Source organism: Ambystoma mexicanum, chromosome 7p (genome assembly GCF_040938575.1).
Source record: "Ambystoma mexicanum isolate Mex_15411 chromosome 7p, UKY_AmexF1_1, whole genome shotgun sequence".
Lineage (NCBI taxonomy): Eukaryota > Metazoa > Chordata > Amphibia > Caudata > Ambystomatidae > Ambystoma > Ambystoma mexicanum.
This window is the reverse complement of record NC_090939.1, coordinates 53,675,744-53,702,884: the sequence shown is the minus strand read 5'-3', so window position 1 is coordinate 53,702,884 and position 27,141 is coordinate 53,675,744. Positions and strand designations below refer to the sequence as shown.

General features: G+C 46.3%; 1 protein-coding gene across 4 annotated transcripts in view; it reads right to left on the bottom strand.

Annotated features, from left to right (window-relative positions):
- GDAP2 (ganglioside induced differentiation associated protein 2) overlaps positions 1–27,141 on the bottom strand; it is a 1,016,820-nt gene that overhangs the window by 193,061 nt on the left and 796,618 nt on the right. For all 4 annotated transcript variants that reach the window (XM_069635760.1, XM_069635762.1, XM_069635761.1 and 1 more), the window contains exon 10: positions 5,142–5,218. In XM_069635760.1, the coding sequence (XP_069491861.1) occupies positions 5,142–5,218 (77 nt within the window). The remainder of the gene's footprint in view (positions 1–5,141; positions 5,219–27,141) is intronic.

Here is a 27,141-nt window from a genome sequence, read left to right as displayed (position 1 = left end):
CAAGTGCTCCGTCAACCTTCCTCCAAGTGGTGCGCTGTGAGAGGGGAAATCAAAACTGCTTTGGATGCTGGGTCGCCCCCGGCCCCAACGCGGCCAGTTGACCTCTAGAAGCCCCTCTCCCCTTCGGAGCACGAGAAACACTTCTGCCCTTACCTGGCCGGTGCGAGCAGCGCTCTTCTGCCATAAGGAGCATATCTCATGTAACCTCGTGCCCTATGGGGTAGCTAAAAGCATGTTAGGCCAGCGGGTTTTGATCCCTTGAATTTTTCTAAGGAATCGTCGGCTTTGTGACCGAAAAGAAGTTCGCTCTCGAAGGGCATATCCAAACGTTTTACTTGGATGTTAGGTGAAAAACCAGGTTTTCAAGTAGGCCTGCCTTCTCAATGTTATGGCCGAAGCCATAGATCGACCCACACAGTCCGAGATGACCAGGCCTGTTCGCAGCGGCTGCTTGGCCACCTCCTTGCCATCCACCACTAGCTTTAGGAAGTCCTCGCGCATCTCTCCTTCCGGGACATACTGGGCAGCATTTTCCACTACCAACCAGAGACCGAATGAGTATTTGGCAAAACTGCCTTGCCACATTTGTAGCTTTGAGGGCCATGCTATCCGAGGTGAATGCCTTCGTTGCCAAGGCATCTACTTTTTTTGCTTCTGTCTGGTGGCAGAGTGGATGTAGAAGATGCAGGTCTAGAAGAAACCATAGCAGCAAGCATAACAGGCCCCTCCGGGGAAGGGTGCGACAGGTCTGAAGGGCCTCCTCTAGCCAGCCTGTACTTCCCAAAAACGGTGGAGGTGATGGCAGGAATGGATCAGGGGTTTTACCATAGAGCTGTCAAAGGATCAGCAATGTCCGGGTTGAGGGGCATGTTACGTTCAGTGGCAAGACCTTCCTCTATGAAGTCGGTAAGGTCGCAACCTTGCGCAGGTGCCACTAATGAGTGTATTTCCAGGGTGTCAATAACCCTTTCTACCAGAGTCCTGTATTTAGATATACTGTGAAGATAGGGCTAGGACTTCTGACACTCAAGGTCAGCCGAAGTGTCCAGACCACCGGCCTCTTAGAGGCCTTGAGCTAGATGCAACAGCTTGTTCTGGTCGTCAAAATAGTCGACCCCTCCTGAACTCAAGAACATCGGGTCGACATATTGGTCATCGGCGTCGAAGATACCCATCATGGTCTCGAAGAATTTGGACCGGGGCTGTAAAGACTCGACAAACTTTGACGTCAGGGTTTGTCTTTCGGCACCGTCATGGTGGATGTCGGTGTCGATAGAGATGCCGTAGCAACGACATCCTTGGACGCACAGGGGTAAACTGGTTTCCACTGCATTTCTTCCGACATCAAAAGATTTATCCATATCAACATAGTCAGTACCGGGGCACTAGGATGGGTGGGGGCCGTGCAGACTATAGCATACTGCTTGAATATTGCAAGCATCAAGGATTTGAAATCCTCCCACTCTTGGCAGGTGGTAGGCCCAGCCGATGGCTTACCTTGTTCCGTCAACGACTCAGAATCCCAACAATGGCGGTGGCGCCTTTTCTTTTTTCGGAAGAGGGAGAGTGGCTCCTCGAGTGGGACCTTTTCTTTTTCTGCCAGTGTTTCTCGCGAGTTTGCCCCTCGGTTTTGGCCTCCGAAGACTGAACCGTTGACCGCGCCAGAGATTATGAGGGCGGTCGACGAAGCACAAGTTTAGCAGCTCCGCCGCAAGGGGATTTCGGTAGCATTTTAGCGCAGGACGGCCACCAGTCAATCCTGTGACCTGTGTCGAGGTACCAGAGAGACAACTTGTGTGGGTCGGTGAGGGACATCTTGCTGCCACAATTGGAACACTGCCTGAAACTGACACCCTCGAGACCAACATCTTGCGTCGTGGAATTAGTGAAAGAATACAACATTTTATGAGGAAAACGTCGAAAGAGTCAAAGCTCTATGTTCCTAAGCAGCTTGTTTGCTTGAGGAAAAAAGGAACCGAGGTTGGGGCATAGTGACGTGGTACTTATACGATGCCTGACGTCACGTCTGGAGCCGACGACCAGATGCTGAGCAAGACGGATCAATGGTCGACAGCCGGGTCGAGGTCCACCACGCCCCCTGTTGAAAATGTTCCAAAGCAGCAAAGCTGGAAGGAATATTTACATCAGATGAGGAATCTGCAGGAGAAAAGCAATCCATTGAAGCAGGATTACCCATCTGCTGGAGGATTTCCAGCCTTTTCCCAATGTTGTTGCAATTGTAGGCCCACATTTGGGCAGAATGGCTGAATGCAATGGTTTGGGCAAATCTCTGGTTTGGGCTTTCCGATTGTGGATGTCTATCCTGCATCCCCTTGTATGATGGGTTAGACCTCCTATGTTGGGACAATTTCCAAGGCAGTTTTATAGCCGCTTTCCATCGTACACAGCCAGGGTCTCCTGCTTTGGTTTTGGTCGCAGTCATCACCTAGAAGGGTAAAGGGATACCAATACCCTGCCTCATCGGCTCCTTGGACCTTGCTGGGTCGCCCTTGCCCTCATCTCCTTGCTAGGATGTCTTCTGCTGGGTTGATGCCTCCCTTTCGTCTGCCAACCCGTCTCCTTAGTGTGAAGGCAATTTGCTCTTTTTGGTACTCAGTCAACGCCGCACAGGGTTCAAAGTTCCTCAGAACAGGATCCCTTTAAACCACATCTAAACAATAAGTCTTTTGCCAGACTTTCAGAGTGCCAACGCTGTGAGGACCCACCTCTGTGTGTTAGGGAGGGGGCGATTATTCTTGTGGCACAACCTCAGTGGTCACTCTCGTCCAGGGTAAATACTTTCCTGAAGTAGGTCTTCGCTGCAGTCCCTATTGGTTAACAATGTGAGTCTTTCTACTGTGCTGAAACTTCTCCTTGGGCTCCGGGTTCCAGAACCAACCACTGGAGCTTTCCATTGGGCTTTCCTCTGGTTTTTCATGGGGAGATCTGCTACCAAATCCACACCCTTGGGATAAAACTGACTTCCCTCCATTGTCCCCATGAATGGCCTACCGACCATTTATTTCTATGGATATTTCTACTTCCCTTGGAACTCTCCCAAAGTGATTTTGGAGGTACTTTCTTGCATGTCTCCTGTATCCAGTTGGAGTTCAGTGCGTTCTAGATGAAGAACTAGAATTTTGGTAATTAGCAGTGATTTTGATGTATTTTCAAAGTCATGCTCTTCACTTCTACTGCGGATGTATTAGTACACTGCAGTTATTTTGAAAACCAACTATTGTTTCCTGAAGTGAACTGCATTCATAAAGTATTATAATGTATCTCAATTTTGGGGAGGCCTCTGGCTGTGCTTTGGAATGGTTTCCACCACTCGAGCACTGGCTGAGTGTTGTGTGCATTGGTATTTCTAGCAGATACTACGCCCTATAGGGCCTGGATTGTGTCTCGTTGGCCAATGGATCCGGTATGACAATCTTTACTGTTTGTTTAAGAGTCAGGTTACCTTTTCTTCCCACCCCTTATCTTTCTGTTTTTGGTGCTTCCCACAAGGAAGTGGGCCTTGTAGGGATGTCAAAGGCAAAAGAAACAGTGTTTAACACAAGGTTCTGAGCTCAGCTCACAACTCTCCTTCACCAGGCATAAGAAAGTTCCCTGAAAAAGGTTCAAAGTTCACCTTTGTCCAATTCAAAGCAATGTAGTTCTTCAGCACCAATCCTTAGGATTTCCTTCCCCAAGTTTCAAGTATCACAATCCAAAACAAAGGGGTCTTGAGACTCTGGTCCCAATACAACAAGTGTAGTTGTGTAGGTCTCAGGGTTCCCTTCCACAGGACTTTCAATCCCTTAGAAGACACTAGTCTTAGTTTCTTCAAAAGTCTCACTGTGTTCTTAGCATTCAACCTCCAGGGCTCTCTGGTCTAGGCGCAGTTTCAGACCACACACTCCACCCATTACAGTTTGCGCAACCAGAAACCCTTGACTACTCAGCACACACCCACCCACCCAGAGGTTACTTGGTGTGGGTTCCTGAACACCAAGTCACTGTCACTTTTTCAATTTTATTTGGCTTGTGGCTTAGGGGTATTCCTGTGTTCCTCTGGCTTGTTCTTGGTTGCCTAGTAGCTCTGCAATCATGTCTCACATACTCCTTTCCAGACTGTAGCCTTGCCACACTGCATTCCCTCTTTAAAGTTAATTGTTTGTCTTTCTTCAGCCTTCACTATGTTATTTAAAGTACACTTTTAACTTGGAGTTGGAGCAATCACCAGCCAGTCAGCACTCTCTCCAGTTCTGCATGGCCTCATCTTTGAACCACTGCAGTAGTGAAAGGAGCTGTTTGGAGGCAATCAGATTCCTCCAACAGCTAGACCGTCCATTTTGGTCTAGCCCAGTAATCTTCATTCTGGTTGCTCTCTTCCTCATGTCAGTCTTTGTTACTGATAAACACTGCATTGTGTTTGAGAGTTGTATGATTAAGTGTGGGGAATATTGAGGATTACTACCCCAATATACCATGAGGGCCTGAGGTATTGAATGGGTGTCCCTAGAAGGGAACGGGTGATACCATGCTTTACCCAATGATGTCGCTTCAGCCCCCTGAGGGTCGTGCCGTCGCCTCTTAGGTCCTCCCTCAAAAAGCTGCCTCCCAGGGTCAGGATCAGGTAGCGGCTGTCGTCCCCTGGCCACATGAGGAGAGGCTATCTCTGGGAAAGGAGTGATGACCCCATCAGTTTCATCACAAGAAGTTTGGATTTTGTGGCTGGGAGCTTTTACCAAACCATGGGGTTAGTGGTTGTACAGCCCCCAACAAGGGGTTGTCCCAAAACTGCCTTAACAGGTCATAAAAACAGCATATTCCTCATCGCAGACACAAAAATGAACCTGGTCCTAGTGAAAGGGACACATACCATCTTCAACAACATCTGACATTCGTAACGTGTCTTCGCATAACACACATTCAACTAGACAATGGAAAGCAGGGAGCGAAATGCAGAGTGTTAATGCAGACAGAGTTGACAGCCCGCTGTGCTGGCTTTCAACATCTTCAGCTTGGCAATGAGCAGGACATGTGGGCAGAGGCACTCAAAGCTACGCTGTTGTAGTAAAGGAGCAAGATGGAGGGGAAGAAACCGGTGCCACAATAACGTTTACAAGTGAAAATGAAGAAAAGACAGTTCTGACCTGTCTGGTACAAAGCCCTGAGAGCAGCGATGTCAGAGAGGTCTTCGGTCCTCGCTCGATTCAACCAACGATTATAACTAAAACAAAGCAAGGAGAAAAATACTCTTAAGATCATTTATTTTCAGTGCACACTGTTAACCTTACAGTACAACAGAAGACAGAACAGAAGATTCCAAAAGCGAGCAGTAACAATTGCACAGCTATGGCTGTTTGGGAACTGCTACAATGAAAGCATAGAAGTAGCTCAAGATCTGGTTAATGCAGGTTAATGCGCTTTCCCTATCAGCGTAGTGTTGTGCCTCTGGATTTAGAGACCACACTGTTGCCACTCACTTGATGTTTCAGACTGGGTGCTTGCTTTAAGGAGTACTGTGAAAGCTGATGCTGCGCAGAATATGGACAACCTAGCAGAGTTGCATACACCAAGTTCTGCAAATTGTGCCACCATTAGGGTTACTAAGATACCACAGGACCTGTAATGTGTGCTGCCACAACAGTTACTAAGGTACCTTGGGCGGTCCAAGAAGTGCTGTAGCAAAGGGTACTAAGGTGCCTCAGACAGTGCAACATATGCTGACAAGAAGGCTGCTACAGTGCCCCAGCCAGTGCACTACATGCCAGGAAGGCTGCTACAGTGCCCCAGGCAGTGCACTACATGCCAGTAAGGCGGTTACAGTGCCCCAGGCAGTGCACTACATGCCAGGAAGGCTGCTACAGTGTCCCAGGCAGTGCACTACATGCCAGGAAGGCTGCTACAGTGTCCCAGGAAGTGCACTACATGCCAGGAAGGCTTCTAAGGTGCCTCAGGCAGTTTAACACATGCTGCCAGGAAGGTTACTGAAGTACTGCATGCTTTGTGGCATGTGCTGCTTCAATGTTTACTGAGACCTCGGCCTCTAAAAAGTAGGGTTCTAAATATGTGCTGAACATGTGTAATAAAGGTGCAAACATATACCCGGCATCGCAGACCATGCTACGGATATGAAAGCAGGTGGCCACGCTGCTGTTTCTGTGGACAATGGAAGAACCATATGTTAGGGGAGTTTTCCTAAAGTGTACCTTCAGGTCAGACTCTATAAAACTATCCCTTGGTATACAGGCCCCAACTCTTTGTATAAGTCTGTACTACCCAAAGGTTTGGTAGAACGGTAGAGCAGCCAGGCTCATCTTAAGTACAATCAACCCAGTAAATTCATTAGCCCAAATAAACTCTTTTACACACTGGAAGTTACAGTCAAATATACATGTATTTTATGTACACAAGGCAAAGGTAGATAAATACTATTTAGACTAACCAACACAAAATACAAAACATAAGCAACACTTTTTCAGGCGACTGCTTCAATAGTAGTGGCTTGCACCAACAATTTGCACAGTGAAATGACAGTTTCACTCATTTGCAAAGCACTCAGACGAAGTTCTGTTGGAAAGGAAAAATGATTAATCAGCACTAGCAACAGCAATCTACTTCTTGGTAATACTTTTTAACTATGTTAAATTGCGCCCTGATGCCTCCGGGCCTGATGGTGCGCATTACAAATAAAACAAATACAAATACAAATGATTCCAATGCCTTAGCAGTCTAATCCCTAACTAGTTACGAGTCAGTTGAGAAGTGGTGCAAATTCTTATGTAGCAGTAAATTACTTAAAATATAACACTTTAGTGGAATACAAAAGTTAGTAGGGACCTTTTAAAGGATTCTCTATAGGTACACAACCTGTAAAGCCTTGGCAATGGGTATGGGTGAACACCCAAACTCCTGGTATCGCAACTGAAGTCACACTGGAGCGACTATTCGGCTTGAGGCAAGTACAACATGAGCCCCACAGCAGATGAGGTGTATTGAAGAAAATGCACCTGGATTCTTTCTGGTGCAGTAGCAATGGACCCAGCCTCCTGTTTCATCCATCGGTCTCGCGACAAAAGGAGGGACTATGGAAGGGATGTTGCAGCAGCAATCATGAGAGAGGACTCTCAACATGGAATCCTATATCCCACGTTGGTCAGCAGTTTTGGTGCCATTTTACAAGCTTGAAAAGGGAACATTTACCAACCGGTCAATCCCCCTCGATTCTGCAGTCTGGCACTCTGGTTGACTCTTTGGGGGTGTTGAGGAGGGGGATCTTGCCTCTGGAGTTTCAACTGGAGCTCACCAAAGTTCTGGGAGGATTTGTGCACTGGAAGACTATGTACTGCAATTGGGTTGGAGGTCCCTTGGTATTTGTGGTTTGCAGCTCTGGAAGGGCACAGCACTTCGAGGGATGGCTCATTTATTTATCTCATTGTATGGCTAGTTGGTCCCACCAGCCAAAGGGAAGGAGACATCCCCTTTGGAGCGCCTCTGTCGATTAGAAAAGAGGGTCAGCCAGCAGTGGCTTCACGTTTACTGGAAGGGTCTGCCGGCGTCTTTGGCCGTCTTCTGTTTCGGATATTCTGTTCCAGTGGTCACATTGCCATCTGCCTCAGGAACCTCATGTTTTAATAGGATTTCCCATTCATACCTCTGTAAACTCTCAATGCAATTTACAGAAAGGGGTGGGTGGCTGTCCCCCACTAGGGGGGGGGACTGGTTCCATTAAAGCACATCAGCAGACAAAGGACAGGGGAGTGTCAAACTCCTCCCCTGCTTCCTGTCCTCACATACACACTGGAGCCTTTGTGGGCACACAAAGGGTTCCCGCCAAAGGCAAAACTCGCATTCAGACCACCCCTTCCAAGATTGGTAGAAGGGCCAACAAAGGACAACCACACAAGAAATGGCGAAAAAAGAAAGGAGCCACCATGTTAGAACATAGGTGACCCTTTGTACACAACCAGGGTTGTAAATACAGCCTGCGGTGGAAAATTGACCAGAGGTTGGTAGAACATATCCACTTCCATCAGCCAGAACTATAGGGTTGCTACTGTAACCAAACAGCTACAGGAGCAGAGAGAAGGGGGTTACTAGGTATCCCCTTAGCACTCCACATAAGGTGGGGTGTGCTAATCTCTCATAAGTTAAAGTTTTAGGACGGAGAGAAAGTATCCCTAAGAACAGTAGTTCTTAGGGAACATGAAAATATAAAAATAGAGAACTAAAGGGTCCCCAGAAACAGCGCATATAGGGTGCTGTGTGCCGCAAAAGTGAAACACGGATGACTAAGAGATATGGAGGAAAGCAAGACTCCATAAAATAAGGTAAAACAGAGAACAGAGTTCCCATAGTTAGAAGAAATAGGAATGAATGAGAGGAAAAAGGCGCCCCTCATTCAGGAGAACAAGAAAAAGGTACAGAAGTCCAGTAAAAAGTGCTGGGGGTCTCACTAGGAGAGGGGATGAAGCATACAAATGATACATCTCCCAAACAACATATTTCTGGTTTTGTCTGTTGGTAAAGGCACAAAATCCATGCACAAACCACAGCACAGCAGCCCTAAAATAGATAGTACTGGCCGGGATCCGTTAAAATGAGATGTTTCAGTTTTTGCAGTCAGGTTAGGTACCATCTCAGACTGGTGCATGGAGCCCCATAAGTGGGGAATTGAGAGAAATCTGCCCCATATTTTGGGGACGGGGACTGTGGTCACAACCTTTGCCTCAGGGACATGTGCAGAATCGAACTAGACTAAGGTTGCTGGGGTACCTTAAGCATAGCGACAAATGCTGCTACTAAGGTTACAGACTAAACAAAGGCACCACTAGGGAGACCTGCAGACAAAGAGTGTCAAAATACAGCCCTAAGAAACTGAATGTATCTCTCCAATGTCAGGGGGTCGGTGGGGGGGGGCAGTCTTCTGCCTGCCTGACCCATTAGGAAAAACGGCCACTAAAGCCAACAAAAAGGAACTTGGGACCAGACCATGAGTGCTGGGCACACAAATTGCTGATGGTGAGATCCAAAAGGCCTCTGACTCATTGGCATCTATGAACTGGTGGACTTGCTTTGGTAGAAGGGACTTCAAGTTCACTTATCTTAGAATGCAGAGTTAACTTGTCTTTAGCATTCCTAGGAATAACCATGGGTTTGGATCAGACATGCTCCAGCAGGACTCCTGTAGGTCAGAGATCCCTTCAGTTTTAATGCCATTACTTAGAACATCAAGGCGAGCCTCGATGTATTTCCACCATTGGTGGACCATGAGTGCAATTAAGGAGATAGTGTCACAGCCCTCACCAGAGTGCTGAACAGGGGCGTCATTTCACTAAAATGACTGGGGTAGTGGAAGTGACATCACACGACCCTTGACCTGATGACATCACAGGAAGCGATGGCATACAACCTTTCACCCCTTTACAAAACAGGAAGTGGCATCACATTTTTCCCAAGTACACTGTGAAAAACATGGTTACGATATCACTGTAATGTGATATACGGTTCATGTAAGAATGGACCACCATATGTATCATTAATATGAGTGTGTATAGGTTCATTTTAACAAATTACTGTGAATGTAAACAGACGTCCAAGGCCAAATGATAATGATGTGTTATTATATAGCACTTACGCCTACGCGCTTTACATAGAAAAAAACTATACATACAATATCATCCAACCTGATGGTGGACTCATTTATCGATCTCAGAAGGATGAAAGGCTGAGTTGACCCTTCCTGGATTCAAACCTGCAGATCACACACATTGCAGCAGCGAGCGCTCTGCCCACTGAGCTATTTTGCCAGCTATGACTGTTTTACCGGCTATAGTAAAATGAGCAATTACATGAATCAATGTTCACAAAACCAGAAAGCAAATTACACTCTGTAGTGGATACCATTGAACTGGTAACTGAGATTTAACAGCAGGACAGATCATCTGCAGGTCTGGTGAAAAGTTGGCCGCATGTCAAGCCTGCTTGGATCTACTTTTCAGGCTTCAGAGGTTGGCAAGTTACATACCATTGGGAGGGTTCATAACTGTATCAAAGCATTTAGAGTAGAGCAGGGACAGCAGTGCTCTCACACAGCATCCCGTACTCGGAGCACTCTTTACCTCATACATTCAAACAAACATCCTGAACAGCATGCAATGGAGATAAGGTAGACACATTACAACGAAGCATTAATTGTGACACCATGAAATCAAGGGACACTCTGCTACACTGTACACAAGCTTTTAGGCACAAGGGTTTTGTCATGTGACCGAGGACACTGAGATGGAATGTCTTGTGATGATCGTAACAGAGACAACGTCAGAAAAAAACATGCTAAATTTTCACTTCAAATTGCTTTAAAGCGCTGAAGAGTTTCAAACCAAGTTAAACCGCTTCCCCCGTGCCAATCCAATATTGCAGTTAAAGAAGTAGAAGAGTTGTGGACAGACCTAGAGATTTATCCTGTTTGGTGATACCCTTGAAATGCACGGCTACATAGCATGCATGCTGCTAAAGCGCATGCACTGTCGTAAAGGAAGTGACTGGCATTGGAGACCAAAGCTTGGCGATGCTGTGAAATAGAACAATCAATATTCACCCCAGGAGCTTCCGTTTAACAGTTAAAAAAACAAAAAAATAAAAGTATTTTGGGGATTTTGTTTTTTTAGGGAGACTACAGGGGTAGCAAGGGAGGTCACAGGGGACGCAGCTGGGACCCCTAGAAAACCCTAAATGACGTCCCTGATGCTGAAGAACAATCTATCCTAATGGTAAGACTGGTTTACAATCAGAAGTTAGGCTAGACCAAGCACTCATTATGAGTATTTATGGTAGAGCTGTCAGAGGTACGGGGGGAGGGGTGGCAGCTGGTGGACAGCAACAGTTACCCGAAATAGGAAAACCAAAAGCATAAATACTATACAGTCATCATGAAAAACATACACTTTTTCATTTAAGAAAGTACTCTTTAATAATCACTAAAAGGTTAAACATCACTCTAGGACAATGCACAGTAAAACAGTGTACGTAAAAACACGAAAAGGGCCTAGTATAGACTCTTCCCGCTCCTAAGAGCCATTGCCGGGGACTGTCGAATCTAGGTAGCCTTGATCTATGCATCTTTGCCATTGCCGGGGACTGTCGAATCTAGGTAGCCTTGATCTATGCATCTTTGCCACTGTTGAGTCTGATAAATATAGCCGCCCTTTGTGATTTAGCCCATCATGTGTACTACTAAAACTGCCCTCATATACACATTCTGTACCCTGCTTGGGACTCTCCTAACCATTGCCATAACAATGATCCTGACTAACTCCATACCCTGCAACCTGCAAGATAGAAACTCACGACTTCGAGTGAGACTGCCTCGCCTCTATGACATGAAATATAAAAGAACTAGACCAACAGGCCCGACACCAACTTCAATTATGCCCGACTAACTTTCTTGCACCGATGACAGGAAGGCATCACAAAACACAAACGGACTCCTCCTATAACCAAAAGAGACCTAATACTCCCAACCCCAGACTCAAAGAAAAAACTACAATCCCTACCCTATCAGGAGCACTCATCAATGCGAGGTCCCTTATAGCACACAACTCTGAAATTGACGAAATACTTGCCATGGATAACTTAGACCTCTTCGCAATTACGGAGACGTGGCTCCATGACACCGCAGGTCCTGCACTCATGATTGCCGTACCTGACAATTACAATATACTAAGGGTGGATCGGCCTAACGCCAGGGGAGGGGGCCTAGCCATCATTACCAAAACCAAGCTAGATGCAAGACTCACCCCTCACCCGGAAATTACATCTTGCGAACTTCTCTCGGCCAAAATACCTATTTCTGAGAATGGCACACTAACTGTACTACTGGTGTAAAGATCACCAGGTCCTCTAGGCAACTTTGAGGAGGACTTATCCAGCCTCCTCACCAACCATATCAAAGAATCCACCCAGGTCCTCCAACAAGGAGTTTTCAATCTGGCATTCAATGAGAACGAGGACAAACAAGCCTACTCCATTCAATCCATACTAGCTGATCATGGCCTCAGCCAGAAAGTCCTAGCCCCTACACATATAAAAGGACGAACTTTAGATTGGATAGCTAACCGAAACTGTGTTATCACCATCTCTAACATTTTACCTCAAACTTGGACCGACCACCACCTCATTTGCTTTTCTTCAACCATCGAGCCTCCTAAACCAAACAACCAGGAAATAGTACCATCTATGCCAACTAGAAGTAAAAAAGAAATCACATCTGAAAAACTACTCCCACTTCTCCTACCAGCTCTCATCACGAATGATATTAACCCTGACCCTAATGTACTAGTTGAGACATTCAATAGTGCCATGTCTATAGCTCTGGATACTATAACCCTGACCAAACTACGTAAAAGTAAACTAGAATCCCACCTCAACTCGTGGTTCTCCCCGCACCTTAAGGAACTACGAATCCAAAGAAGTAAACTCCAAGCCATCAGGAGGCACACACCTTCAGCAGAGAATGAAACCCTTCTTGATAACCACGCCAAAAAATACAAGAAGGAAATTATCCAAACCAAAAAAGATTCATTTAACGAGAGGATCAGCAAGGCTAATTCTAACTCAAAAGAACTCTTCACTATCCTCCGGGAAATGGAAAATCCTATTGCTCCTATAGACAACGTCCCCAAGGACAAACATTGGTACACTAGCATCCAAAATGCCTAAGCTAATACAATTGTAACCCTCCAAACTAAAATCTCTAAGAAGAAAGCCGCCCTGAGCCCGACAAAAACCCATACCTCCCACCTAACCGACGCACCCAGTTCAGCCACCCAAAGTAGCCACGAACCCTTCAGATTCACCAATATCTCCATTATAGAAACTGAAAAGGTGATCCTATCACTAAAACCGTCTAACTGCCAAGGCGACAACTGCCCAGCACAAGTTATTAAGGACGCAGCAAGAGATCTAGCACCCTTCATCTCGAAACTAATTAACGTCCTTCAGAACAAGCACGGTACCCGCTAACCTCAAAGAATCCTGGGTATTGCCCCTGCTTAAAAAACAAACCCTTGACCCAGCTATACCTACCAACTATAGGCCCATCACCACAGTCCCATTTCTCCTTAAAATCATAGACAGAGTAGCTTACCTCCAGATCCAAAACTATCTGGAGACGCACCAACTACTAGGTTCTCGCCAATCCGGATTTAGACCACTTCATGGTACCAAAACGGCACTCATCGACATTAAGACACAAATCGACGAGTTGAAGGATAAAGGTAAAACAGCTATGCTCCTACTCCTTGACCTATCGGCGGCCTTTGACCTGGTGGACCACGCAGTCTTATGCAACCACTTAGCGACTGCCGCCCATTTCTCAAGTGAAGCTATAGACTGGGTACAATCCTTCCTAGCCAACCGTATGAATGTTCTCCCCCTTAGCATCAGCGGACCCAATTCAAATCACCTGAGGCGTCCCACAAGGTTCATGTGTCTCTCCCACTATGTACAACATCTTCACTATGCCACTCTTCGACAAACTTGACAGACTGGGGGTAACCTACACTAATTATGCTGATGACACGCAGATCCTCATACCACTCTCTGGCAACTTTGTAGAAGACTCAGCTCTAGTAAACAAGATCTACCTCCTCATTCAGGCATGGATGGCATCCCACAGCCTCTGCCTGAATGACGACAAAACAGAGATACTGCTCCGACACCAACCTCAAAAAACTCAATCCTAACTACCGTGCCTTCAACATAGATGGAAACATAATCAAAGTAGCAACAGAGGTAAAAACATTAGGTTTCTACCTCGACTCTACTCTATCCCTTAAAAAACAAGCTAATGCCCTTGCCTCCTCCACAGCTTACACCTGCAAATTAATTAGATCCTGTAGACCCTACCTTTCCTCAACTAATTGTATCACACTAGCCAATGCCCTAGTAATGTCTAAATTAGACTATTGTAACGCCCTCTATGCGGGTGCCAGTAAAACAGTCAAACAAATTGCAAATACTCCAGAACAATGCGCTGAGAGCAGCCCTGGACATACGCCGTAGAGCCCATATTTCCAACATTAGGAAAGACCACCACTGGTTAAAAATTAGCGATAGAGTCCTCCTCAAGACGCTATCCCTCACCTACAAAGGCCTGAATAACATCGGAACTCCTTACATTGCGGCTAGACTAACCAGAAAACCCACTACTTACCATACTAGAGCTTCCAACCACCTACTACTTGAAACACCTAGATTTAGACTATCCAAAGTGGGTAGAGTAAGCTTCCCTGTTAAAGCTGCATATGCCTGGAACACACTGCCTTCTGCACTGAGAGCTAATCTACCTTACACCAGATTTAGACGCAACGTGAAACGTTGGCTCTGGACTAATGATGACTCACACTCAGCGCTGAGGCGCTAAGTCGGGTGCCACTACCACACTTACTGCCCTGTTACTCGACAACAGTCCTTTTTACACCCTGCATACTTATATCGCTGTGTATGTTCTGTATGTGTATGTTCTGTAACCCCTGGGTTTGGAGCGCATTATCAAATAATAAACTAAACGTAAATAAGGTCTAACCCTGGTAGCCAGCCCTATACATTATAATGCTAATGGTTAGGGAGAAATTGGATTCCTAAGAAGAAAGGTAAATGCATACACCAATCCTCGAATCACCAGGCCAGCACACAGGTTGAATAATTGCTCCCCACAACCTCAGATACATTTGGGACTACTTGCACCTAAAAGGAAAATATTTTATACAAATATAATGCTTTACACAGAGGTGGTTAAATAATTACAAAACCGGCCCGAGGGCCATTCACAAATAAGTAATCAGATGACCTGTAATGGGCACACTTGGCTCCAAGTTCAGCCTTGGATTTATTTATTTAGTCGTTTGTATAGCGCACAAAACCCAGAGGTATCTAGGCGCATTTAGCTTAAGAAGTTGGTTACAGTGGTTTCAGAGGTTGCAGGTTACAGTCATTACATGAGAAGCTCGCCAGGCTAGTAGCTTGCTGAAGTAGCTTGCATAGGTTGTAGGACCCTTGCACAGAAGGACTTCACCTTGAAGTATGCGGTGCTATAACAAAACATGTAGATACAGGTAGGTACAAAGAGATATAAGTTTAGGTGCACAAATTTGAAAGCCTCACCTCATGGTACGGGTGCTACATCAAAACATGCTGTTGCAAGGTCACTCAGATTTGAGTACATGATTTGGAAAGCCTCCCCTCATGCTACGGGTGCTACATCAAAACTGCTGTTACTAGGTCACTAGGTCAGTCATAGATTTGGGTGCATGATTTGGAAACCCTCACCTCATAGTACGGGTGCTACATCAAAACATGCTGTTACTAGGTCAGTCATAGATTTGGGTGCTTGATTTGGAAAGCCTCACCTCATGTTACGGGGTGCTACATCAAAACATGCTGTTACAGATAGGTAAAGTGCAACACAGGTTCAGGTGGGTGGGATACATGCAGGGGCAAGCTAGTTATAGGGAGTACAACAATAAAGCAGCCACCAGAGTCAGTCGATGGCGTGAGGAGATGGGAGGTGTTGTTGGGGAGGAGTCGAGTAACGCTGATGGGCTGATAGTGGAGCTGGTGTCGGCAGGTCTTCTTGATGTGACCAGGTGGGAGCTGTGCAAGTGTCGGAGGCACAGAAAGCATATGAAGGGCATCTTAGGGTAGTACAATGGATGCGGCACACAGGCATTGTCAAAGCAATGGTAGGACAGGGAAGATGCAGATCCAAAACAGATTACAAGAAATACAAGCTTTTCAAGGTAAAAAGGCAAAGCAAAAAAGATTTCCAAGACGCACAATACTTAGATATGCCACAGGGTTGCAGCAAGGCATTATGGTGAAAGTTGTGAGAGTCACTGTAAATGTCGGCAGATAACCAAAGTTACTGTAGAGTGTAGGATCAATCCATTGTTAATGACTTGATAGGTATCGGAAGAGGGCGTCGGGGGGCTGGGATGTATTTAGAAACACAGTAGCAACAAAGGAAAGAAATTCCTTAATACATCATATGACAAGATCAGAGATATGACCCTTTCAGAAGGGTGCAGGGACCCCTCTCACCCTGGTGTAGGACACTGTAAACGCCTGTCCTACCTCAGTGTTGTCATGTATTAATGTCTTAATACTACTGTCCCGACATCAATGCTTACCAGCCTCTATCCTGGCCAGTTCTCTTGTTTTTCTATAACAAAATTGCCACTTCGTCTCCCAACAAACACTGTGCTGCGGCAGGAAAAACCTGAATCTGAGTCAGTGAAAGGCCTACAATGGAGTTATCCAGAGCCAGTCCTACATCACAGGTAAACTGTCAGCAGAAAGAGCCCCAACTCCTGCCCTCTACTCCTCCCCTCCTCCTCCCCCCCCCCTTGTGCCAGCATGTTTGCTTGCTGACCCTTATTCTAAACCGTACCAGGAATTACCCAGATGGACGAAAAGAATAATAATCTGTGTTTTCAGGAGAGCGACGCACCAGCCAGAAGCAGAAATGGAGACGGCACCAGAGAGACTGAGTTAAGATAGATTTTCAGGACTAGCATTTGGGAAGGGCCATCAGGAGCCCCACCATTTTTAGTGAATAGGGTTAAAGATGCTTGCGTCTAGCCATACCTAAGCAAAGTAGTGTAGCTGAGCAGTAAGGCCAATACTTCAGGAGATATGGGGTGGTGTAATGGTACAATGAGACTTGCATGGAGCACTCAAAGAAATCAGATTATACAGTAAAAAAAACACTATTAGGCCTCAATATATATCGTATTTCATGCTTGATGCTTGTATCTGCTTAGATTCATATGCTAAGTATAGGCCGAAATCTAGTGGTAGTCAAGGAGTATTGCATGATTTGTTTTCGAAACTCGAAAAAGGATGTCGACTGGGTATGTCAGTAATACTATCCTTCCAAGCAGCTGCTTTGCAAATAGCATCTAAGGGGACGTTTGCAATAAATGCTAAAGTAGCTCCTGTACCCCTGATAGAGTGAGCACTTGGTGTGAAAGGTAGGGTTGTATATGATAGTGAATAGCAAAGCTGTATGTACTTGATTATCCATCAGAAGATGACGATTTTTTAAATGTGAACACCACAAACGAAAACTGAAACAGAAAGGAAAAGGGATGCCCAAACTAGACTAGACACAGACAACTCCCAGAACCGACTGGGAAGCTCCCACGGCACCCGGACGAGTAACATTGGGTAGAGTGCAACACAGGCGACACCCTTGGAGACAATCAACAAACCCATCATAATCCCACCCAACACCCCACTCGCCCCTTTGTTGCCACGAGGCACCACAGTATTATGGAATTGTCGGGATATTGGCAATCTCCACAATAGTTGAGCTGTGGACATTGGCAGATGCACGGGCCGTATGAGTGGGAAGGGAAGATAGATAGGACTGCGAGACAGGCTGGGGGAGGAGGGGGCCAGATGTGAAAGGGACCTTGAAGGCTGGACGGACCCAGATTAGGACAGAGGCGTAGGGGTGCTACCGAAACCAATCTGGGGAGATTACAGAAGCCCTCCGCCTCAAGCCAGGCTAGAGATGCCAACTAACCAATTGCACTAACAAATTTCCCCCTCTGCATACATCGCTCAAACACCAAACCAAACAACCACAAACCTACAGCACAAACCGCACAAACTTCACTACATGCCAACAACAAAACAAAAACACACAGACTTGCACAACAGTACAGGACGACTAACGGCCGCAAACACCAAAGGCCCAGCCAACGGACCCACCAGGCTGAGGCTGCCAACAGCCCATCACTGCTCTCTTGCACTTTTCCAGCTCCCTCCCACTAACCCCCCCCCTTCCTCTTTCAGAGCCGCCAGGGGGCCACTCCGCTGGTGATAGTGCGCGGTACAAAAGTCCTTTAACATGAACATTCCCTACCAGGCGCTATGGAAACAAAAAGCTGGTCTGTTTCCCTTCGAGGTTGAGTTTTGTTTACGTAGTACAAGACTGCCCTCCTTGCATATAATGTATGGAGGCTTCTTTCAGCCGAGTTAGATGGATCTTGGAAAAAAGTAGGTAGTTCAATGGATTGGTTGACATGGAACTTGGACATGAATTTTGGTGAAAACCTAGGATGTGCTCCAAGGACCACCTTATCGATTACAAAGCAAGGGTCTTGTTCAGATAATGCCTGTAGGTCACTAGCCCGTCCTATTGAGGTGATGGCTACCAGAAAGGCAGTTTGGTAGGTTAAGTGTTTTAGGCTGGCCTTGTGCATAGGTTCAAAGGGCGGACCCAGGAGCTTCAAGAGTTCAACATTAAGGTCCCAACCTGGTGGAGGGTTAGAAATGTCAGGATATAGTCTGTTTACATCATCCATGAAAGCTTTGATAATAGGAACTTTCCACCAAGACACTTTTTTTTTGCGAAGTGGTGTACGTGGACAGAGTCACTAGGTCCTTGATGGAGTTGAATACTATGCCAGAGTCTAGTAGATAAAGCATGTAGTGTAGAATGCTGGATGGTGATCATTCAATTGGATTTAAGAATTGTGATCGGCACCATACCACAAACCTTTTTCACTTGTTAAAGTAAGTGTCTGGTGTTGGGTTTCCATGCCTATTTTAGGATAGCCATACACCTTTGAGGAAGCTTTAAGTCCCCAACCTCTGACTTCAGGAACCAAGCTGCCAAGTATATAGACTGAGGATGTGGATGGAGTGTTGGCCCCTCTTGCTGGGGCAGCATGTTGAAGAGGCACGAAAGTTTGATTGGTTTGCATATCGCCAGGTTGAGCAGGTGTGGAAACCATGGTTGTCTTGTCCACATTCAAGCTATCAGGATTAGCATGGCTTGTTCCTCGTGCATCTTGTGCGCTATCCTGCTGAGTGGTGGAGTCAGGGCAAAAAGCATAAGCACATTTACGGGACCAGCACATCCACAAGGCGTTCACCTTGGGCTCTGGTTGGGGAAACCAGGATGCCAACTCTGGGCATTGCGGTTTTGGTTTGTGGCGAAGAAGTCTACAGGAGGATAACCCCACATGGTGAAGAATTTTTCTAGAATATCTCTGTTGAGTGGCCACTCTTGCTCCTCTGTTAGAAGATTTCTGCTCAGAGTGTCTTCTACAGCTTTGAGTTCCCCTGGAACGTGTTGAGAGATTAGGAACATGTTCTGCTTGAGTGCCCACTTCCAAAGCTTTTGTGATAGCCTCGACAGACTTGGAGAGTGTTTGCATCCCTGCTTGTTTAGGTAAAACATAGCAGTGGTGCTGTCTGTAAGGACTTGCACTGTCCGACCTACTAGATGGTGCTGAAAAGCTTGCAGAGACTTGAGAACTGCCAGACATTCTAGAAGGTTGATGTGGTTTGGGCAGGGCTGTGGTGTGGTGTGTGTCCACTGCCCATGAGCTGTGTGGTGAAGGTAATGGGCTCCGCAACCAGAGAGGGAGGAGTCTGTAGTTAGTATTGCGTGAACTGGTGGAGTGTGAAAGGGTTTTCCTTTTAACAAGTTGTCCTTGGACCACAAGCCAAGAGCCTGTACTAGGGTTAGCGAAACAACCCGTAGATCGTCCCACTAACTGCTTGCCTAAAACCATTGTTTTGCTAACCACTCCTGTATTGGGTGCATGCGCAGCCGCACGTGTGGAACACTGTAAAAGAATGAGGCCATCATCCCAAGCAGGTGCACTGCCTTGCATACGGTTATTTGGTGGTGCATACAGTTATTTGGAGTTCAGAAAATGCTGTTGCAAATACTCCACTATTTAGCCAGTCGGCTAGATAGTGTAGCATTTGCAACAGCATTTTCTGAACTCTTTCGTTTGAGGGAAGACTAGCCCCCTTCTTTGTTTTTATGTTTGCTCCTGGGAATTGTTGACTGTACGAGACTTGATTTATTTCTCGTTGATGGAGAATCCCAATTGGAACAGAAGGTCGATTGTTCTTTAGGTGTTGTCTTTGGAATTGTGCGGGGACTCCCCTGTTATCAGCCAGTCGTCCAGATAATGGTACACTGGGATTGACTGTCTGCGTAGGTGCGCCGCTAGCACTGCTAGTACTTTTGTGAATACCCTTGGTGCTGAGGCTATGCCGAAAGGGAGCACTTTGAATTGGTAGCGTTCTCCCACTATTTGAAAGCACAGATACTTTATATGCGCTGGTAACATTGAAATGTGAAAGTATGCATCTTTCATTTCCAATGTTGCCATGTAATCCCCCTGTTTTAAGAGGGGATAATTACCTCCTGAAGCATTGTCATGCCAAATATTTGAGGCTTGACATACGTGTTTGCTGGGCACAGGTCTAGTACCGGACGCATTGTTAGGTCTTTCTTTAGCAAAAAGAAGTACGTTGAATAAATACCTTGGTTTACCTGGTTTGCTTGGATGATTAATATTGCGTCATTTACCAGCAGGGCTTTCACCTAGGGGTTTGTTGCAAGGGTGTAGGGTCCTTGTGATGCATGGCCCTTGGAATGGTGTCTTCAGAGGGAGAAAGGCTGCCATCTCGTGAGGTAGAGGGCTCAGATGGTAGGGGCGTCAAAGATTTTGCGATTTTTAACAATTTTTATATTAAAAGAGTAACTAGGACATGTTTTTTGATAAATTGCTTCATTTGGGACGTGGAGACAGGGGGCCTGATGAGCAGCGAACACGAGCGCGATGGCCCAGAGGACAGGGATGACTTGGAGGACCCCTCCATCACCATCGCGTGGCTCTGAACGGTCGACGACGAGGTCTACCGTGGGGTGTGGGGTGTGTGATTAGTGTGGCGAGAAGTGTGTGTGCATTTAGTGTGGCAAGAAGTGTGCGTGTGTGCGCATTTCTGTGCATGTTTTGTTAGACTGCCCTTGTGGGTGGGCCAAACACTGATATGCAAATGGTTATTTCTCCGCTGTGAAGGCTGCAGTGAGCTAAAACGTGGTTGCAGTCCCTCCTGAGTGGAATAAATTCCATAGAACAGGTTATTTGATCCATGTTCATTCTCAGTAGAGGGGCTCCCACGCTCCTTTTCAAAGTATAAAAGGTGCTCACCTTTTATACCCAGCAATCTGTCATGAAATATTCCCTGGAAAACAAAATCCCAATACAAGTGCTTGTGGTGTTGTGGGTAAGTGTCTGTACTGGGAGCATGACAACCCGAGTAAAATCCTGGTAGTCAAATACTTGAGCAAGCATGCCAACCTCAAAAAAAAAAAAGTTACGCTGTCCACCCACGTGCGCCCTTTAATTGTGCCCAGAAAATCTGCCAAAATTGGGAAAATAACTGCATCAGTGTCCAGGATAGCAAACTCTTGCTCCATAGTGAGGAAAATACTTGTATCAGGGGTCCTCCACGAGCACGTAGTCAATAAGATATAAAGTAATCCAAAAAGGAGCATACACCAAGCAAGCAGTAATGCTGTTTATTACATCTGGGCAAGCACAAATCAAACAGCACAGTGGAACAGAACTGAATAATAATAGGAGGCAACAACACCGCCCACTGCAGTCAGATCTTTTATACGGTAAAAACATTATTTGCACAGTCAGAAACAATTGCGATTAATCTTGCAAACTATTAGATATCCTACTGAACTGATTGGAAGGACTATGTCAGTCCCCTATAGCTAGACATATGTTATCAAAGAAGATTGGAGCACTTTGTTCATCACCTTCCATGTGGCGCCACATTCCTACCCGCTCTGCCCAAGAATTACACTTTATTTGCAATACGTAATCATGCGGACCTACGGAACTTTATTATTCAGCCATTGGTCAGCATGCATAGAAAAACACGAGACATCCTGAACCTGTGGGAAGGGAGACATTCACACTGCATCCAACCAATGAGGGGCCTCGCGAACATCTGTGAGAACATAATATGCTTGTTGCCTTTCAGGGACACCAAGGCTCACATGCTGATTTGTTCCTTCCCGCGTCGTCCCCTGGTCTCGCATCCTTCTTCCTAGGCCCACCTTCCAAGGGGCAATCTCGAAACCGCTGATCATACTTTGGCTGTGCTGCCCCGAAAATGTTTGTATGAGTAAAATTTTCTCTGGTCCCAGTGAGAGCCGAAAGCATGGCTCGCCGACCATGTATGTATGTATCTGCTGGTCCCTGTTCCAGTGCCTGCTGCCTCCTGGGAACATGCAGTTTGCATCATTCTTCGAGCACTCCATGGCCGCGGAGCGCTCGTGCAATTTTAGGTCAGTGTTAAACCCAAGTGACTTATTTACCTGTGGTTCTCAGCTCATAATGTCGGAAAAGTGGTTCCCTCGTATTATGTCACCATATTTATCTTGTGCTCCTACCCCACACTCCCAAAGCACAATCATATTCAGCTTGAGCACCCCACCCCAATCTTGTCCCCAGACTTCGAGCTACATGTTTGTTTGTTTGTTTATTTTATTTATATCGCGCACCTGACCCGGAGGTAATTGGGCGCTATAGGATAGTGGTACATATATACATATTAAACATTATACATATTATACATTGGGTCATGGCAGTAGAATGTGCCGATCACCCAACGGTTAGTGGTATCAAGAGCTGTTGTTTTATGTTTTATTTAGTATCCAAGTGATAGCATGGCTTCTGAAATTGTTAAATGTTTTAATGGTTTGAATATTCTGAGGGAGAGTGTTTCAAAGCTGGGCGGCTAATACTGGGAAGCTAGAACCTCCGGCTCTATTTAGATTGTATCTGGGCACCACCAGACATGCTATGTTGGAAGATCTGGTGATTCTGTTGGATACCTTCCATGTGAACTTATCTGTAAGTTAGGGGGGGGGGGGTTGGTGGTTAAGCGCTTTGTGAGTGAGGAAGATAGTTTTTAGGGCAATTTTGTCCTGTATTTGGAGCCACCTGTGGTGCTTTCTAGTTTCTGATATTCTGATATATGCTCTCTTTTGGGAATATTCAGGGTGGCACTGAGCGTGTTACTTTGCATGATCTGTAGTTTATTTAAGATGGTTTTGTTTGCTCCTAGATAAAGACTGTTGCAATAATCCAATTTGGATTGTATGAGCGCTCTCGCCAGAGTAAGGCAGCTAGTGGGGGATAGTAAAGGTCTACAGGCCCTGATCAACTTGCCGGTGTAGGCAGTGGCCGATGAGGTCATGTTAATCTGCTTAGTTAGGTTAGACTGGGCATCGAGGTAGAAACCTAAAGTTTTTACATGTTTGGCAATGGGTATACTGTTCCCATTGAGGACGATATTTGTGTAGTGAGGACTTAGTTTGAGAAGGTTGTTAGATGATCCGACTAGGAGTAATTCAGTCTTATCATCATTCAGGCAGAGGCCATGTGTGGCCATCCATACCTGAATGATGATGTAGACTTCGTTGATCCGTGCAACGTCTATATCATAGGTTCCTGAGAGGGGTAGGAGTATCTGGGTGTCATCCGCATAATTTGTGTAGGTGACACCCAGACGGTCCAATTTGTCAAATAGTGGCTTTGTAAAAATGTTGTACAAAGTGGCCGAGACGCAGGATCCTTGAGGGACTCAGCAGGTGATGGGGTCAGCAGCTGCTGAAGGTGAGAACACTCGCATAGTTCTGTTGGCGAGCAAAGATTGGATCCAGGCAACTGCAGAGCTGGAGAAATGGGCCGCTGAGGATAGGTGGTTACAAAGTATAGTGTGATCCACCAGATCAAAAGCCGCAGAGAGGTCGAGTAGAAGTAGGATGGCCATCTTTCCTTTGTCTTTCAGTTCATCGATCTGGCTTTTGAGGTCGACAAGTACGGTTTCTGTTCCATGCTGAGGTCTGAAGCCAGATTGACGGGTGCCGAGTAATTTGTGAGCTTCAAGATAATCTTGTATTTGCAAGTAGGCTATGCCGTCCAAAATTTTCAATAGAAAGGGGACTGTCGTAATTGGTCTATAGTTAGTGGGTATAGCCAGGTCAAGGGTCTGTTTTTTTAATAGTGGTAGAACCCAGGACTGTTTGAGGTTACTTGGGACGGAATTATTAGAGAAGGAGTAGTTTACAAGTTTAGTAATGAAAGGGGCAATATCTCTAGCTGCATCTTTGATAATCGGGGCTGGGCAACTGTCACCCTTGCAGTTAGATGGTTTAAGAGACGCAATGATTTTGTGGACTTCAGGAATGGTGACTTTTTTTAATGTGAAACCTGAGTTAATGTGAGGGGTAGGGGTAGGAGCTGGTGTAGTGACTGTTAGTTGGGATCTTTTGTCAGCTATTTTGGTCTGCAGTCCTTTCATTTTATTGGAGAGGGCATTTTGAATGCTGGTACACCAGGCTTTATCCTTAGTGCATGTATCTGGCGGTGGGTTGGGGTTCTCTAGTTCTCTTAGAATGTTGAATAATTCTTTAGTACTGGAGCTGGCTTGGGCTATTCTGTCATTATAGGTTTCTTTTTTGGCCTGGATTATCTTATTTTTGTAAGTGGCAGTAATAGTGGCCAGGTTAGTTTTGTTTTCAGGTGTAGGGGATGATTTCCAACGTGATTCCCATTTTCTTTTTTCAGTGCAGAGTGTTTTTTGCTCTGGAGTGAACCATGAGTTAAGATGGGCTATGGGTTTGCTTTTACGTAGTTTTAGCGGGGCAATATCATCAATGGCTTTAGTCATGGTCTCATTGTAGATGTTAGAGTGTTAGGATCATTGGTGTCCGGTAGGGCATTGAGTAGGGGCGCTATCAAAAGAACTAGAGCATCTGCTGTGATGTTACGTTTATTCCTTGTGATGCAGGGGGGAGCAATAATGGGCTTTTTCTTTTCCAAGTTGTTGATATGCAATTCAAAGGTGATAAGGTGGTGGTCTGACCACACTAGTGGAGTCGGATCTAGTGGGGTGATGGTGCAATTTAGAACCGCAACCCAGTGAAGTATCCTTACTTTTTCGTGTGTGGGTTTGGTGCTAATTTGAGTATAGCCTACATGTACATGTGTGCTCTAGACACCTTTATTACAGCTATTGATATCCTGTCCCATCTAGGGGTGCCCCCTCCTACTCCCATCATTCATCATTCCCGCAGCTGGTAGGTACACCCCCTTGCCAGCACTGAATCAACACCTTCACTGCATGACTTACTTGCCCTCTCATCATTTCCCCTCCTCACCCCACCTGTCTGATTTTCAACAATACTCTGCTTTACGAAGATAACTTGGTATACATTCCATAGTGTCATTCACATATATAAATCCTTATAGAACTTTGTTAGGCAAAAAGTGTACAATTGTGGTATTATTTCCTCCCCCCATCTTGACTGGCAGACTACAAATACCAGAATGCAATTCAGCAAAAGGCAAACAGTCTGTCTCTCTGATTGTAATAATGCGGATGCCATGTGTTATGAGATATTTAAAATTAAGGAAACACACGGCATCCGGGACGGTCTCCCATCCATGCAGTAACCTGGACCAACCCTGCTTAGCTTCATAGCACGGAAGGGGTCAGCCCCACTCAGGCCATGTTGCTCTAAGTGGTCTTGTAACTTGGGCTTATTTATTAGGTATAGGCGATGACGGACGGAGCCGCCCAGATGCCGGAACTAGACATTAGGGAAATACTACTGGACCTCAAGGCGGGCATTAGTGGGCTACACTCCAAACTCGACTCACTTTCCTCCAAGGTCGACCTACTGCAGCACCGGCTAGATAAACACGCCAATCGTTTAGACTAGGTGGAACAGAGTGTGTCCGGGCTGGAGGATGGATTGGCTTCACTTGTCGCCAGGCTGTCCACTCTCGAGGTACAGATCAAGTCGGTGACCGCCAAGAACAAGGACCTGGAAGGAAGGGCCTGCAGAAACAATATTCGTCTGGTGAGCATCAGAGAATAGCAATGGCAGTTCAAGGTGGAGGAATTTGTGAAAACGTTCTGTAAGGAGCTCGTTGGGGGGGGGTCAGAGCTATCCCCCATTTGTGATAGAGAAGGCTATCCATGTACCGGCCGCTCGACCGATACCTGGAGCGTTTCCCCACCCCGTCATTGCTCACCTCTTGAACTAGAGAGACCGGGACACGATCCTTCGTCTGGCCAGACTAAAAGGAGATCTTCACTACGATAGGGATAAAATCCAGATTTATCCAGATTTTTTGGCAGCAGTCCAGGCATGAAGACGGTCCTTCTTAGGGGTTAAAAGGTTAAAGGCCGTCTTAGAGATTGTAGTATCCCTTACTCCATGCTGTTTCCAGCAAAAAACTATCCAACACGGCGGGAAGACACAAATCTGTGTCTCCGGAGGCAGCAACCTATTTTTTGGATGGGATTTCCCACAACAATCCAAGGCCCCATGATGACAATGGGGACCAGGAGTGGCCGGATGGATCCTTGAAACAGGGGCTCATGACAATCACAGTGGAATGGGAATGTATAGCGGTTGCAGAATATTGGGGGCGGGGGGTAGCTGGCCTCTATTTCATAGATTAGGCTGCCTCAGTCATATGTATACCAACCAGGGGTGGCGGAGCCTCGCAGGCTTGGCAGGGCTCTAGTGCACAGAGCACAGCACTGGTTTCGGTTTTTGTTTAGGGGAGGGTGGATCCAGCGGGTGGGTTGGGGGTTGCCCGTGGGGGAGAAAGACCTGGGTGGGATACGATATGGGGAACAAGGGCATCACAGGGGGACATTTGGGCCAGTTTAGGGTGGCTCATGGGGGTGGGGGGCGCAGATCAGAGTTAGTTCAGCAGGAAGAGGGGAGTTTAATTGGAGAGGAGGAGGGGGTATCTGGTTATGGGGTGTCCGATTTTCATCATGGCGTCTCACCAACATATCCTTCAATTGCAGTTCGATCCCGCCTGAAGGGCGGTGAATATATGGGAAGCTGTCTCCAACACTTGAGTATCCTTTGGGCAAATGGTATTCCTGGTAGGTACAAGAACATTAGGGGAAGGGGGGGAAGGGGACCATGCCTCCAAGATCCAAAAGGTTGCACAATATCTTAGAAGGCATCAGGTAGAGGTGGCCTTTATCAAAGAATCATCTCCCTCCACAGAACATAAATGGGGCCCCCATTGGGGATGCCATAGGTATTTCTCCTCCTACCCCTCCTCTTAACGCGAGGAGGGGTAGCTATCCTGATCAGTCGTGGAGTCAAGCTTTGCTTGATCTCAACAGCAAGAGATGATAAAGGGAGGGTCCTGCAGGTGTGTGGCGTCCTTCAGGGTGTACTTGTGGCTCTGGTGAACTCGCACGGCCAGGGTT